Genomic DNA, 16,896 nt, shown 5'->3' with positions numbered 1-16,896 from the left:
ACCAAAAAGAATCTTGAGGCAGGTTACACATTTATTCCAGTTCAGTCTTTGGTTATTGACATTTCTATCCCACAACCCTATCCACTTAGCAGACTGCCTCTCTCCCCTGCCCCTACAAGCCCATCAGTAAAATTTTCTGCAGAGACACTGGGGATTGTTCCATGACAGTTGTCACTTTCTGACAATGCAGAAGGAGGCTACCTTGGTGCACCCAGAAGATACCAGATGTTGGTTGTAGTTACGTCTATACAAAGTGCATAGCATTTGACCCTCCATAGAGAAATGGGGAGGAATGAGGAGCCTGAATAGCTGACTAGAAGGAAAGGTACCCTGGTAAGCTTCTGTTGATTCTTGAGGGGGCTTTGTATCATTTAACTTCAAAATGTGGAAAATGTTTGTGGGGCCTCCTCCTCCCCCTGTTGCTTCTGATGAGTGGGAACCTGGATATCTGCCCCAAACGTTTGCCTTGATGGTAGCAGGATGGGAGAAGTCAAGTGCCCAGAATAAAAAAGGAAAAGTATTTTCTGCATCTTTCTTGATTGAAATGGGTATGTCTGAGACCTCAGATAAAGTTCTTGTTGACAGTATCAAAACTGCTATTCATAACCCAGTTAATATATTTATTACTGCTGATATAAAGAGTCTATCCTTCAGAGAAATAAGGTGATATTCCATACAATATAATGCTGTCCCAAACAAACACTTTAACCAGATAAACTTGCCTTCTGGGAGGTGGGGCAAGATGCTGAGGGAATCTATTCTATCGGGGGCGGGGGAGCTCAATGCACTCAGAAGATTCCAGTTGTGGGTTGTAGTTGCATCTATACAAAGTGCATAGCCTTTGCCCCTCCATAAAGAAAGAAATGGCAGGGAGACAAGAGCTGGAATAGCTGACCAGAAGGAAAGGTAATTTTCTGGATCAAAATCCCTAGCTAATCTGTCTAGCTGCTGCTGCCTGTCACTGTTCCTGTGTCTCTGGAGTGTTTCTTTGAAGAGAATACAGGACACTGCAAAAGACCCTGCAATGCAAACAGGGAGACTTCTGTCCAGGAGATTTCTGTATAAAAAATTCTTTGCTGAGGTGGAAGTGGGGACTAAGTGTTATGTATTGAAGTTCTCACCCTGGCCACCAGGGGTATTGTGTCTATAGTTTTCACTCAGGTCCACGTCAGTTAATTTAGGTGGGAAACCCTGGGTTGTTGTTGTTGTTGTTGTTGTTGTTGTTGTTACAATAAAAGCAGGCCGGCTGAGCTGTTTGAGCTCAGTTCAGTTCCAGCTTACTATAAAGAACCACTTGGAGAAATCTCTGTGTTGTCTGCTATGTCCACACACAATTTAATACTAAGTGAGGTTGGAGTAGAACTATGTTTACATGAACATGAGAAGGCAAAATATGTTCTCCATTTAAATGTTTATTAAAATAATTTATTCAGATACATAGAAGTGTTATTAGGCTTTTTTGTTGTAAGCTAATTCATACATTATAAGAAGTGGGTCCTGAGACCCTTGATCCCCTTCCTTAAAATACCATCTGAACAAAATTGGTGAAGTAGTAAAGAGTTTATTGAGGACAACAGGTAAAGGTAAAGGGACCCCTGACCATTAGGTCCAGTCGCGGACAACTCTGGAGTTGCGGCACTCATCTCGCTTTACCGGCCGAGGGAGCCAGCGTACAGCTTCCAGGTCATGTGGCCAGCATGACTAAGCCGCTTCTGGCAAACCAGAGCAGTGCACAGAAACGCCGTTTACTTTCCTGCTGTAGCAGTAAGTATTAAATAATTTTTAAAGTCATATATATATATATATATGTCCCTCAGGTGGTGCAATGGGTTAGTGCACCTGACTTTAACCAGAAAGTTGGTGGTTCAAGCCCACCCAGGGATAACTGTGGGCAGGATTCCTGCTTTGCAGGGGGTTGGACTAGATGACCCTCAGGGTCCCTTCTAACTCTACAATTATGAAAGCTATGAAATATATATATATATATATATATATATATATATATATATATAATGAATGTTCATAAATGCACCAACCATGCACGTAAATACATATGTGGACCACATGTCTGGAGCAGCACAAGAAGACCGTCCTGAAACCATTTTGACTCCCAAACTGACCAAATGTTTTCCCTGCAAGGAGGGAGGGGGTGAGGGAACCTTCCCATTGTCTCAGGAATTGAGTAATCACCATCTCAAAGGAATGACCAGACTACCAGGAAAGGCAATCAGATAAGGCATTATCTGATAACCTGGCACACAGGAAAAACAACATTCAAATTTCTGTTGTAGATCGCCTTTTCTGTGATGTACGTATGATGTTTGTGGGGGGTGGTCTTGGGTTACACCTCTTTTGTGATGTATGTATGATGTATGGAGGGGTGGTCTTGAGCTCCAGGGCAGGAAATTTAAATGATCTGTATAAGGGCAGGCCCACCTTTGTTCGGGGTGTGAGGGTAGCACCCTGTTGCAACAGTTCAATAAAGATCAGTCTTACTAGCTGCTTTGCTTCTCAATATTCTCTGGTTGGCCTCTGTTATTTTCTCCCACTGATGGAGAACCTGCAAAGGACTCTACAAGGGCTCTTGTGTCCCCCATAAGGGAATAAGGGCAGATTTTGTTTACAACAGGTACCTCTTTATCTTCTTGCACTTTGTGCTTTCGAATTGCTAGGTTGGCAGGAGCAGAGACAGAGCAACGGGAGTTCACCCCTTCGCGGGGATTCGAACTGCCAACCTTCAGATCGCCAAGCCCTAGGCTCTGTGGTTTAACCCACAGCGCCACCTGCGTCCCTTATTGAGGACAATACGTTCTTGCAAAAGCGAGGCTCCAAAGCAGGCACAGTCTAGCTGGGGCACAGAATGAGCTTTTATTCCCTATGCACACGTTCCCTCCCTCGTCTTCCCATTGGTTGGGTGCTGCAAGGTTTTCCTCCCCCCATTATCAAATAACAGACAAGAGGCTGAACGTGGGGAGAAATTTCTCCTTCCTCCTCCGAGTTGCCTCCACTTCCGGCTTCACCAGCAGAGATAAAATTGGGGCTTGCAAGGGAGGGAGGGAAGGAGGCGGGAAGGGGGATGCATCGTGCGGAGGCTGAGGAGGGGCTGCTTCCTAATTAAGGCTCCTAATTAAGCGCCCTCACTCCCTGCCTCCCATGCGGGGGCTCCCATTCCCGCCCCCGCTGCCCAGGATGTCGGGTGAGTGCAAAGCCAATGGCGGGAAGGGGCTTTACGAGGAGGTCCAGGATGAGAAGCCCCGGGACGGGGAGAAGAGAAGGGAGGGAAGGGAGCTGTTTATTTGAAGGGGCGGGGGGGGGGAGAAGCTTCCTCCTGAAGGGATCTGGTACGAAGGGAATTGCAGGGGGGAGAGGGGAGAGGGGTGGGCATTGCTGGCCAGGATCGCCTTAATAGTATTAATTTAAATTTAATATCTGTACTCCAGCAGAAGACCCCTCGGAGGAGGACCTTATCTTTAGGCAACAGGGGAAAGCCTTGCTCTTCTCCCAGGCGTTTGGCTCATTAAACAATCTATGGACTTCACAACTGAATTGGGGGGGGGGGGGGTGTTGTTTTTATTTTTTACTCTGCTACGCATCTCTGTGTTTTTTCTCTTGTAAGCTGCCCTGTGATCTTTGGAGGAAGGGCAGTATAGAAATGTGAAGAATAGCTGTAAAAATAGGAAGCCCTCTTGCGTTCAAGGGGGGGGGTTGGGACAAAGTCATTGATCAGCATGCATAACAGGATGGGCTTAGGAGGGAATAATACTAATAAGAATAAGAGTAAAATAAAAATAAATAATTCATTGCTTGCCCCCTGCCCATCTGACTGTGTTGCCTCAGCCACTGGGCGATTTCCATCAAAAACACCAAAAAATTTAAAACATCAAAAACTTTCCTGTACAGGGCTGCCATCATAAGACTACTGTTTTGTAGAAATGGCCCTCAAATATAAAGAAATGGCCTCTTCAAGGAATTGTGTGGTGTAAACGTGTATGTTGTCCTCTAGGTCCAAACACATAGTAAGAGCAAGCAGTGCTCCAAAGTGCTTCTCTTGTGAACTTGCCATCTAAGTTGTTTACTCCTGACCAAAACTCCTGTTTCCCAAAAGGACTGGAGGGGGGGGGTCTCCTCACCACTTTTAACCCCCCCACTCCCACCGCATGGAAGGCAGAGGACGTGTTCATTCACAAACCCAGTAAACCATGTGTGTATCTGAAGTGAACCAGGCGCTGCAGCTCCTTCCCCTCTCACTGGGCTGCTGCAAGAAAAGGCAGCAGAGGAGGAAAGGGATGGGTTTGAAGGCTCTTCCTGCCTCTCTCCCCTGAGGAACAAGAGCAAAGGGTGTTTGCAGGGCAGGAGGGCAGAGGAGGGGGCAGCGAGGGCAGAGGGAGCAGTGGGCGGATCCCCCGCCTCTCCCAGGGGGTCCTGATGCAAGCAAGGGGCTTCCTTCTTCTCCATGCAAGGGCCGTTCAGAGCAGTCCTTTGCAGATGAACTCTTAAGTTCCAAGGGACCTACTCTCAGGCCACAAATGTGCGTGCCATGCCAGCCTTAGGAAGGGAGGTGGGACAGGCAGGTGAAAGGAATTGCCAAAGGTGTTTGAAAATGGGTGGGGCTCTTGGGAAGGGGGTGCCCAGTTGGGGCTTCTCCAGGGGCAGCAGAATGTCTTGGGCAGGAGAATCCCTGCAGGGGCTCTCAGACTCCCTTGGCTTCTTCTTCTTCCCTCCCTCCCAGGAAGCTGCAACTGGCTCTGGATTCTGCGCTCCTCAGGAAGCTGAAGCTGCAAACCTAGCTGAGACTGAACCTGCAACCCTGGCCAGGATGGAAGGAGGAAGATGGACGGGTGACCTGGTCAGGCTGTCTCCTGCATCCCTCCCCACAACCTCTGAGCATTCCCTCCCAGGACCCTTGGAGAAATCTGGTGAGTTCCAGGGGAGAGGAGATGGGGACAGGGGTAGATGGAAGGTGGAGGGAAAAAGAGGAAAAGATGGAGAGGAGACAAATGGAAGAAAGTTCCTGAAAGGAAGAAGGAAGGGGTGAGGCCTTCTCCAAAGCAGCTCTTTGTTTCTTGAATCCCTTTCATAAAGTAGCGGGGGCAGATTTTCTCCCTCCAGGATTTTAAATCTTAGGAGTTACAGTGGTACCTCGGTTCTCAAATTTAATCGGTTCTGGAAGTCTTCCAAAACCAAAGCGTTCCAAAACCAAGGCGTGCTGTCCCGTAGAAAGTTATGCAAAATGGATTAATCCATTCCAGACTTTTAAAAACAACCCCTAAAACAGCAATTTAACATGAATTTTACTATCAAACAAGACCATTGATCCGTAAAATGAAAGCAATAATCAATGTTCTGTACCATAAAATAATTAAGACAGTATTGTATATGATAAAAATTAAAATTATTATTTTTTCGTACCTGCATTGATGATAGTCAATGTTTGAATGGGGAGCTAATATCCCTTTCCACAGTCAATTAATCAATCAATCAATCAATCATAAAACAAAAACCAAGCCTCAGTCAAAAATGAAAAAGCCACAAAAACAAAAACTCAAAAAATAGGAAAAAACTAAAGCTGCAAATGTCACCTCAGAACACTGCAACCAGGAATGGCTTGAATATTGAGGGGGGGGGCCTTAAATTAGCTGTCCAAGGGAACGAATGGGATGAAAAAAACCTTGATTACGATGGAGACGACTTAAATTAGCTGCTGAAGGGTAAAACGGAATGAAAAAAAGCCTTAATTAGGATGGGGGGCACTTAAATTTACTGCCCAACCATAAAAATGGAGCTCAGGAGCACGTTCGGTTTCCGAGGCAAACTTCAAAAACAGGAGCCCCTATTTCTGGGTTTGCAAATGATGAATCAACAGAAGCATAGTCAATCTATGGACTTCCCCTTTTTTTGAAATATTTTTATTGGTTTTTACAAATACAAGTTTACATCAAAAACATTTGATATAATGTTTTTATAGCATTTTAAATGACAGATCCCGAGGTTTTTGCAAACCAGAGGATCGCTTCTGCACACGCACACGGCGCAATAGAGTGCTTCTACGCGTGCGAGTGGCGAAACCCGGAAAAATACCAGAGGGTTACGTAACATGAGGTACCACTGTATAGATACATTCTCCACAGTTCTCATTTATCTAAAGTGTCCATAAACTTATTTACAAGTGATTCCTAAAGTCCAGCTAACGTTTTGATTTGCGTGCAGTAATCTCATACGTAAATTATAAAATTTCCCCATTCTTTTTTAAAGTCCTTGTTTTCTTGATTCCTGAGTCTCATGGCTAATTTTGCCATTTTGGCAGAGTCCAGCAGTTTAGCTCACCATTCTTCCCTAGTTCGGATTATTGCATCTTCCCATCTTTGAGATAATAACATCTGTGCAGCTGTTGTCGCATACATAGTCTTTCCTGGTCTTTTGGGATCGCAGTACCTGTAATTCCAAATAAATAAACTTCTGGTTTCTTAACAAAATTTATTTTAAACATTTTTTTCCAATTCATTATATACCATTTCCCAAAATGATACTGTTATTTTACATAACCACCACATATAGCAAAAGGTACCCACTTCTTCTTTGAAGTGACCTGTTCATCCTTTGTATGCCATTCTAGGAGCAAGTTATACATTTTAGACAGATTTTTTTATGTTTCTTCCTAAGAGTTCTTTTTGAAATTGTGATGTCTCATAACTAAAACCTTTTTTTATTTTAATTTTTTTAAAAAAAATTATTGTTAAAATAGTTCATCATTAATCCACATATATTACAGATATACAAGCATACAAACATACATTTCATACAATCCTTAAAAGTGTTCAAACATACTTACACTCAATCCCACAAATAATTCCTTTTCCCATCACCATCCACCACCCCTCACCCCACCTTTGTGTTAGACTTCCAATCTACTCAATTGCAATTTCTTTCCACTTCTATTACTTTCTTTCACACACCTTTAGCCTAATTTCATAGAATCATATAATAGAATCATACAGTTGGAAGAGACCACAAGGGCCATCGAGTCCAACCCCCTGCCAAGCAGGAAACACCATCAGAGCACTCCTGACATATGGTTGTCAAGCCTCTGCTTAAAGACCTCCAAAGAAGGAGACTCCACCACACTCCTTGGCAGCAAATTCCACTGTCTAACAGCTCTTACTGTCAGGAAGTTCTTCCTAATGTTTAGGTGGAATCTTCTTTCTTGTAGTTTGGATCCATTGCTCCGTGTCCGCTTCTCTGGAGCAGCAGAAAACAACCTTTCTCCCTCCTCTATATGACATCCTTTTATATATTTGAACATGGCTATCATATCACCCCTTGACCTCCTCTTCTCCAGGCTAAACATGCCCAGCTCCCTAAGCCGTTCCTCATAAGGCATCGTTTCCAGGCCTTTGACCATTTTGGTTACCCTCCTCTGGACACGTTCCAGTTTGTCTTGAATTGTGGTGCCCAGAACTGGACACAGTACTCCAGGTGAGGTCTGACCAGAGCAGAATACAGTGGCACTATTACTTCCCCTGATCTAGATGCTATACTCCTATTGATGCAGCCCAGAACTGCATTGGCTTTTTTAGCTGCCGTGTCACACTGTTGGCTCACTCTTCTCCAGGATGAAGAGGAACCATTGATGAGCACCCTTTGGGTTCGGTCAGTCATCCAGTTACAAATCCACTGAGTGGTAGCATAGTCAAGTCCGCATTTTACCAGCTTCTTTACAAGAATATCATGGGGCACCTTGTAGAATGCCTTGCTGAAATCAAGGTAGGCTACATCCACTGCGTTCCCTTATAATAATAATAATAATATTTATTACGGCCATAGGCCCATGCAGATAAAAACAAGACATAAATAACAGCTTGTGCACGTGGGTAAAAACAGCCGCTAAAACACCACTGTAACAATAAAATACTATGAGATGGAATGACATACTGCGCCTTAATTAGCTTGTAGTGCTCCTTGGCAACGCTTTTGGGTAAGGACAGCGACCAGAAACCTAGCCACTTTCAGGGTCGTATGGGTATCCTTATCCTGCAAGATTTGGGCAAGGTGGAATTTTGGTGGGGTACCCTCTAGTTTCTGCATGATTGATCCCAACAAATTTGCCCGTGGCACGTTGAACAAGGGGCAAGTGAACATAATGTGCTGAAGCGACTCCGGCGTCTCCTTATCACATTCGCACATGGCGGAGGCTTGGCCCTTTGAGAATCTATGTCTCAGGACATTGGAGGGAAAAACGTTAAACCTCGCTTTGGTGAAGGCCAGCCTATGGGCAACAGTCGAAAGGGAGGAGAGGTATGATGGAACGCAGTAAGTTAAAGTAATACCAATGTTCTGGGGCGAACAAACACCTCCCCCCAGCGTATAATTTCGCTGTAAATCGATGTCATCCAGTCTTTGGCGGATCAGTCTTTGAGCAGTGATTTGATCTAGTTTTAGGGAATCTAAGGGAGAGATTCCATAACTCAGGAGTTTGGCATGAATTCTACTAGTCCAAAGGCTGGAGAATTCATCTCGCCATAAGCATTGGACAAGGTAATGGTCTGGTAATCTATGCCACAATGATAACCAATAACTGAAGACTTGCTTCCACAGGCAAGTTTCTAGGGATGCGATCTTCAATTCTAGTCGCATGGCTGCGTTACTTACGCACAGGGGGAGCATTAGGATCCGACGTAGGAATTGGTTTTGCAGAGTCTCAAGAGGAGCAAGATCTGTCATCACGGCCCAGAGCGGGGCAGCATAGGCAAGCGCGGTAACCACTTTTGCCTTGAACACCTTTAGGGCCGAGGGAACATGCAAAGCTCCATCCGAAAAGAAAAATCGGAGGAGCGCATATGACAGAGTTTTGGCCTTATTAAGTAGGTGTTGAATTTGTGCTTTCCACCCCAAATTGTATTGAAAAATAACTCCTAGGTATTGAAATTTTAGGACTTGCTCTATTTTTGCTCCGCCAAGCTTCCATTCGTATAATCTCCGACTTCTGGCGAAAATCAGAATCTTAGATTTAACATGGTTGATGGTTAATTGGTTGAGTTGACAATACGTGGCAAAGATCTTCAGAGCTCTGGTTAGTCCAACACGTGTATAAGATAGAATTACCGCATCGTCCGCATATAAAAGGAGTGGACAGCGGTAATCCGCTAGTCTAGGCGCGTGTGTACTTGGAGATGAGTTGACTAGGGGTGCTCGCATGTCGCTGATGAATAGGTTGAATAGGCAGGGAACCAATATACATCCTTGGCACACTCCCTTGTTTATTGGTATCGAATTTGTGAGGTCGCCCGCAGGAGTAAGTCTCACTCTGGCATGGGTACCTTCGTGGAGCTGACTTATAAGCCATAGGAGTCTTCTATCGATGCCCTGTTTCGCAAGTTTCTCCCAAAGAATATTTCTAGGAACGCTGTCAAAGGCTGCCTTTAGATCTAAGAAGGCAGCACAAAGGTAGCCCCGGGGAGGGGAGGAGTACTTCCGTGCCAGATGGTAAAGAACTATCGCATGATCAGTTGTAGAACGTTTAGTTCTGAACCCTGCTTGTTCATGGCCAATCTGGTTAGTCTCATCTACCCATCGCGATAGTTTAGTCAGCAAAAAGCTGGCATAAATTTTCCCTATGATCGAGAGGAGGCTGATGTTACGGTAGTTTTCCGGCTCCATTGGAGAACCTTTTTTATGAATTGGTACTATAATGGCCTCCTTCCATATTTTGGGGATGAGACCGGAAGCGTTGATTGCGTCGAAGGTTTTGGCCAAGATGCCAGCCCACCATTTTGGGTGTAGTTTGATGGCTTCAGCAGGGATCAGGTCGGGCCCTGGGGCTTTGCCCGGTTTCAGCTGGGCTATTAGCTTAGCTATTTCGTCAGGATCGGTGGGAGGCCAAATAGGTAGGTGGGAAAACAGATGCATCAGATGGTCGGAGGGAGCATCTGCCTGTGAGAAACATTTCTTCAGGAACAATTCCCATGTCGGTGCTGGGATGACTGCCCTTGGGTATTTCCTCACCCTTCTATTAATCAAAGACCAGAATTCCCTGGATCTATGTGGCTTTGAAGCAGTAATCAAGGCCTGCCAGCGATTTTGTTGCCACTCACATTTGGCAGTTTTCTGCGTGCGTTTGTAAACTTGCTTGGCTTGTGCATAACTAGCTGGCAGAGTAGATGCATCAGAGGTCTTATATACATTATATATAGCACGAAGGCGCTGTCTTGCTTGTTTGCACTGAGAATTATACCAGGGGGCACCGTAAGTATACTCGTTTCGATTTAATATTTTGGGTGGTAACCTGAAGAAGGACGTAAGATCAGTCGTATGATGGTGGAAGCGTTTCAACACTATGCTATGCTCATCTGAGGCAGAGCCTATGTTGGAATGGGGCCCAAGGATTTCTTTTTGAAAGAATTCCTGATACCTTTGAGCCTGGGTCTCCGACCATTTGATTCCTCTTACTTGGAGAGATTCGTTGGTTACCATCTGGGTCGCATGTCTATGGGCCTCCGACTGCCAGTTCAGGGAAAGCTTGGCTACCAGGGGAAGATGATCACTAGATTGTACATTCTCGATCTTAAAGGTGGAAATACACTTAAGTAGATCACTGGAGACCAACAGGTAATCGAGGACGCTGTTTGATTTGACGCTCAGGTGAGTGAAATCCCCTGGAATATCAGGGAGGCATGTGCCATTTAGGGGGACCAGATTTAAACGGATGGCCATTTGATAGAGGAGTACTCCAGCCTCATTTGCTCGTTGGTCTTTAGAAGTTCTCCTCATGATATGTTCCAGATCATAATTATCAAGGTTTGGGGTAACCCACCATTTGGCTTTGGTCAGCGAGTCCCAATTTGCTGCTGTGCGGGCGTTAAAATCGCCACCTATTATGGCCGGGGTGTTTGGAAACTTAACATAGCATGAGAGCAAATGCTCTTCTAGCGAGCCCCATTTAGAGCCCAGTTCGGAGGAAGAACCCCCAGGTGGCAAGTAAACATTTGTAACTAGAAGTGAGATCTTTTCCCCCTCTATCAGCCCGGTAAGGGCGTAAGGAGGCAAGGCCTGTACTAGAGTAAATTTAGAATGTAGGTTGAGGGAGATGCCTATTATTAGGCCCCCTTTGGGGCGGCCTCCTTTCTGAGAGGGGCAGGCAGGGAGTTCTAGAAGCTCAAAGCCATTTAGGGCAATTTTCTCTACTTCCCACGATTCTTGGAACAAGATAATATGAAACAGGTTAATATACTCCAAGAATTCTGGGTCAAGTTTTTTTCCCCTCCAGCCCGCAATGTTCCAGCTGAGGACTGATAGGGGGGAGTTCCTGTTGTGACCAATTCGCTGTCATTTCGGGGAGAAATGTGAGTCCTTTGGAGGCAAGGCAGACCCCACAAAAAAGTCAGTTATTTTACTTTGCATGGCAGGCACCTGCTGAAGGTACCTAGTCTTAAAGTTGGTAGTGAGGTATTCTGGCTGGGGTGACAAAACGGGTCTCCCGCTGGCTAACCCAAGGGCGGACACTTCAGTGGGAAACTCCACTGGATTTGCTGAGACTGCCCCACCGCGAGGTCTAAAGGTCGCCGATGAAACCATTTGGTTTATATGTCCGGCCGGGTCTTCAATCAAATCCGGGCCATTTTTTGATGTAGGTGGAGCACTCCCCTGACCTGGTGCTGGCGAAGGTACAGGGGATGCTCAGCGTACTGGTACCGTTTGTATGTCGGGTCTATGCCGCTCAGGGGAGTATGAAGACTCCAGTTCCGGCATTGATGGATTAGATGGTAAGGAATTGTTTTGGTGGAAGGAACTCTGAGTTACACTCCTCAGCGGGGGACTCTTGGAGGGCGAGTCAAAATTTATCAAGAGTTGGGATGAGAGGCCAACTTGTGAGGCAAGACCTGGGTCTGCCAAGCGTCGGTGGGTTTTGCCCACAAGAGGGGGAGGCATGGGTTTAGGAGCTGGACTAAGGTAAGGAAGACTTCCTGCTTCCTTAAAACACGACTCCGAAAAGCTGGCAGGGATATCCTGAAAAGTGGGCAGGACTTTTCCGTTCTTCTGGACATATATGAGCTGATGATTTAGTACTTCTAGTCTATCAATTATTTCTTGTTGTTCTCTCGGTGGAAGGTCGCCAAAGGTGGCTAAAAGCTCTCTTTCCTCCGGCGGGGTCAGAGAATTACTTGCGCCAGTGGGTTTCTTTAAAGCTCGTGGGGGCGTAGGGTAAGTCCAGTTTCGGTACGGGTGGATATCCTCCGAGAGAGGAGGCTCGATGTCCCGAGGTACTCCTGACCTCTCCGACAGAGTCTGCTCCGTGCCGTGGCCGGCAAGTAGAAGGGGGTGGGTCATGCTATCCATAAAAACTCTTGTTGGGATGATATCATACCTAGCCAAGAGTGATTTCTGCCTGATGATAGCTGAAGGGATCCTTGGAGAGTAAAACGCAAGCATCACTTTCTGTTGCCTGAGGTGCTGGTTCAAAGGTAATACTGCAATGAGATCGCATTGTGAGATTTCTATGTTTAGGAGATTGCTTAGGTGCTTTTTAACCCCACTCAGAGTAAGCCACCTTGGTGACCCTGCCCCGATGTTTAGGCAGATTTTCTTAGGTTGCAGGGACAACGCTTGAAGTTTCAGAGCAGGATTTGGTTTATATTTAGGGATCACACTTCTTTTTTTGGTTGGAGGTAAGGACCTCTGGCACTTCAAGTCCCCCGTATCTACAGTTGGTTTAAACTCTGACCAGAGGTTATCAATTTTCTGTTCGAGGTTACATAGCTGGGAGGATAGCACATCAATCTTCTTGAATATGCAATTAAGGGTTCTGACCACAAGATGGAGATGTTCATGTTGTTCTTATCTTGCGCAGTCCTCAGTTCCAGCGTCCTGCACCACCCTCAATGGGACACTCCCTCTTCCTCCAAGCTTGCCGTCCGTGGTTTTAGTCTGAGGTAAAAATAATTCCTCTGGTGTTGACGTTGTTTCTGGAGACGTTAGAGGGTAGAAACGGTTCTGAGTTTTCACCCCATAGTAGTGTTCAGTGGGGTCACTCCGTTTGCCAGACACGGGGGGGGTCGGTTTTTAATTGTTTGGCTCTTGGGGAGGGCAGAGCCTCGTCACAATCCCTTAGGCGTTTGCCTTGGCCCATCATTATGAGTCTTTTAAAATAGCAGTGCTTAAAAGGTAATAAAAGGTGGTAGAAATAGAAATACAGCTGGCTGTGAGCTGGCGGAAAACCAGTAAGTCGAAGGCTGCTTCCAAGGCTGCCGGAGAATACAATTATCTGCTCATTAAAGCTGATTTACGATGCAGGCTTTACAATTATCAGCAATGTGAACTCCTGGCATGGGATTCCAGCACTCTGGTACAATCTTCAGCAAAAACTTGAAAGGCTGGGTGCCACAACACAGATTTTAGGGAGGATTCGAAATGAACTCCGGCAAATGCGTCTTACCTCGTCGCCATCTTGGACTGCAATCAAGGTAGGCTACATCCACTGCGTTCCCTTCATCTACCAGGCTTGTAATTCTGTCAAAAAACGAGATCAGGTTAGTCTGACATGACTTATTTTTCAGAAATCCATGCTGACTATTGGTGATCACAGCATTCCTTTCTAGGTGCTCACAGACTGTTTGCTTAATGATCTGCTCCAGAATCTTCCCTGGTATTGATGTCAGACTGACTGGGCGATAATTATTTGGGTCCTCTCTTTCCCCCTTTTTGAAAATAGGGACAACATTTGCCCTCCTCCAGTCTGCCGGGTCTTTGCCTGTTCTCCAGGAATTCTCAAAGATGACTGCCAGTGGTTCTGAGATCACATCTGCCAGTTCTTTTAATACTCTTGGATGCAGTTCATCTGGCCCTGGAGACTTGAATACATCTAAACTAGCCAAGTATTCTTGTACTATCTCCTTAGTTATTCTGGGCTGTGTTTCCTCTGCTGAATCATTTGCTCCAAATTCTTCAGGTCGGGCATTGTTTTCTTTATCGGAGAAGACTGAGGCAAAGAAAGCATTGAGGAGTTCAGCCCTTTCTGTGTCCCCTGTTTGCATTTCACCATCTTCTCCTCTGAGTGACCCCACTGTTTCTTTGTTCTTCCTTTTGCTACGGACATACCCATAAAAGCCTTTTTTGTTGCTTTTAACCTCTCTAGCAAGCCTGAGTTCATTCTGTGCTTTAGCTTTTCTGGCTTTGTGTCTACATGTGCTGGCTATTTGTTTGAATTCCTCTTTGGTGGTTCCCCCCCTTTTCCATTTTTTGTACACATCCTTTTTTAATCTTAACTCAGTTAAAAGTTCTTTAGATAGCCACCCTGGCTTCTTTAGGCACCTTCCATGTTTCCGTCTCATTGGTATTGCCTGAAGTTGTGCTTTTACTATCTCCCTCTTAACAAACTCCCAGCCATCATGAACTCCCTTTCCTTTTAGTATTACTGTCCATGGGATCTCACCCAGCACTTCCCTAAGTTTTATGAAGTCGGCTTTCTTAAAGTCAAGAAATTGAGTCCTAGGCTGCTCCTTTCCGCTGTATAGTAAACTTCAGAAGAGCATGATCACTCACGCCTAATGATCCTTCCACTTCTACCCCACTAACCAGGTCATCAACATTGGTTAGGACCAGATCTAAAATGGCTGTTCCTCTTGTTGCTTCTCCCACTTTCTGGACAATGAAGTTGTCTGCAAGGCCAGTGAGGAATCTGTTTGACCTTATGCTCTTGGCTGAGTTTGACATCCAACAAATATCCAGGTAATTGAAGTTCCCCATTACTACTATCTCCCTTCCTTTTGCATGCTTGGCCATCTGTTCCAGGAAGGCATCGTCTATGTCCTCCGTTTGGCTTGGGGATCTATAGTAAACTCCCACAATGAGGTCTCTGTTATTCTTCTCTCCCTTAATTTTGACCCAAATGCTCTCACTTTAGCTTTGAGGTTCTAAATCTTGGATCTCTTCACAGGTATACACATCCCTGACATATAACGCCACTCCTCCTCCTTTCTTGTCTGGTCTGTTTCTCTGAAATAGATTGTATCCCTCCATTATTACATTCCAATCGTGGGACTTATCCCACCAGGTTTCAGTGATGCCTATTATGTCAATATTTAGCTTGCTGTACCAAGAGCTCAAGCTCATCTTGTTTATTTCCCATGCTTTGCGCATTAGTGTACAGACATTGAAGTCCATTAATCATTCCCCCGTGTCTCTTATTTCAGGATTTTTTCCTCCCACCACTAGGTCTGCGTGCTGTTTGCTCCATTTGGTATATGACATTTGGATGATCATCTTCATCAATTGATAGACTCCCACCTTCAGGAGCACTGTCTCCCTCCCCCACATTAGTCAGTTTAAAGCCCTCCTGATGAGGTTTCTGAGATTTTTGGCAAAAACATTCCTCCCAACCGTTGTGAGGTGCAGCCCATCACTTGCCAGAAGTCCATCTTCAAGAAACTGCAGTCCGTGATCTAAGAATCCAAACCGTTCCTGTTTACACCATTTGCGAAGCCAGCTGTTCACTTCCACTATTTTTCCCTCTCTCCCTGGGCCACGTCGTTCAACTGGGAGGACAGATGAGATGACAATTTGTGCATTTAATTGCTTCAATTTCCTGCCCAGAGCCTCGTAATCTCTTTTGATCTTCTGGAGGCTATTGCTTGCAGTGTCATTGGTTCCCACATGAACCAAGAGGAAGGGGTATTTGTCAGTGGGTTTTATGATTCCTTGCAGTCGTTCAATCACATCTTGGATCTTAGCCCCGGGGAGACAGCACATCTCCCGAAACATCTTGTCAGGCCCACAGATCACTGCTTCTGTTCCCCTCAGTAGGGAATCCCCTATCACCACTACACGCCTCCTCTTAGGTTTGGTCGGGGTTCTTCCGTGAGCTGTCCATTCCAAGGTCGCCTGCACATTCCCTGAGGACTGACTTTGCTGCTCGTCTTCATATACCTGATCGACTGTAATGAGGGAGAGATCCTCAAATGGAGTCTGTTCTTCGTCTTCCATGCTAGGGGAGAGGACTTCAAAGCGATTGTGTATTTCTAAACAATCAGAGCGAACCCTGGGCCTCCTACTTCTTTGAGTCACGTTTCTCCATATATCTGGCACCTGTGTTGGTGAACTAGCCTCCTTCTCAGGGGTGTTCCCTGTCTCCTCCTTGGTGGAGACGGTGTTCTCTGTTGCTTCCAAGAAGAGCTCCAGCTCTCTAATTCTTTGGAGCGTAGCTACACGTTCCTCCAGTTGCTGGACTTTGTCTTCTAAGAGGGCAATCAATATACAATTGCTGCAGGTAAAGCTGCCTGCAACCTTTGGCAAGATGGCAAACATTGCGCAGGAACTTCTTTTTCTATTACACATTGTTATCCATCTTATTTAGTATTTCAGTGTTTGAAACTGAACTTGTTTATTCCAATAGGAGTTCTGATTTTTCGATATGGTTTTGCAAGTATCTTTTAAACACCTTCCAGTCCCTATCTATCTACTCTTTTGAGATCCTTCCAATTTCTCCCACTGTTTTAGATATATTGTAGGACTCCAATAATTTGGCAAGCCACTCTATTTTTGTCAGTACAATACCACTTTTCCAGTTTTTCGCACTCAATAGCCTTGCGGCTACTGTTGCGTATAAATATAAGGTCTTGTCTTCTTCCTTTAGGCTTCCTGGTACTATTCCCAATAGAAAATCTTCTGGTGTTTTCCTAAATGAATATCTAAACATTTTTTTTCATTTCATTATATATTATTTCCCAAAATTGTTTGATGTTTAAACAATTCCACTATATATGTATCATAGTACCTTTTCCAGTGTTGCATCGCCAACAGACATCGCTACAATTTTTATTCGTTTTTGTTATTCTTTCAGGTGTTAAATACCATCTATGTTGTACTTTGAGGTAATTTTCTTTCAGTATATAACACATCGTGAATTTC

The 16,896-nt window shown here is 45.1% G+C and overlaps 2 protein-coding genes across 4 annotated transcripts in view; both read left to right on the top strand.

The window, feature by feature from the left end:
* The window catches only part of LOC308469370 (uncharacterized protein), a 43,225-nt gene that overhangs the window by 16,752 nt on the left and 9,577 nt on the right, over positions 1-16,896 (top strand). The window contains exon 1 of one of the 2 annotated variants that reach the window (XM_080991708.1): positions 13,470-14,718. The exons of the other annotated variant lie outside the window; for it this stretch is intronic. The gene's annotated coding sequence lies outside the window, so the exon portion shown is untranslated. Of the gene's footprint in view, positions 1-13,469; positions 14,719-16,896 lie in introns of those variants that run through there. 2 annotated transcript variants of the gene reach the window in all.
* The window catches only part of NOTCH4 (notch receptor 4), a 98,306-nt gene continuing 84,465 nt past the window's right edge, over positions 3,056-16,896 (top strand). The window contains exons 1-2 of one of the 2 annotated variants that reach the window (XM_080991559.1): positions 3,056-3,196; positions 4,730-4,916. In XM_080991559.1, the coding sequence (XP_080847685.1) occupies positions 4,817-4,916 (100 nt within the window). In that variant the 5' untranslated portion in view covers positions 3,056-3,196; positions 4,730-4,816. Of the gene's footprint in view, positions 3,201-4,729; positions 4,917-16,896 lie in introns of both variants that reach the window. The other variant, XM_080991560.1, reaches the window with a different exon arrangement.

The sequence above is a fragment of the Podarcis pityusensis genome (genome assembly GCF_964106645.2).
Source record: "Podarcis pityusensis genome assembly, chromosome: 2".
Lineage (NCBI taxonomy): Eukaryota > Metazoa > Chordata > Lepidosauria > Squamata > Lacertidae > Podarcis > Podarcis pityusensis.
This window is presented reverse-complemented; position numbering and strand designations above follow the sequence as displayed.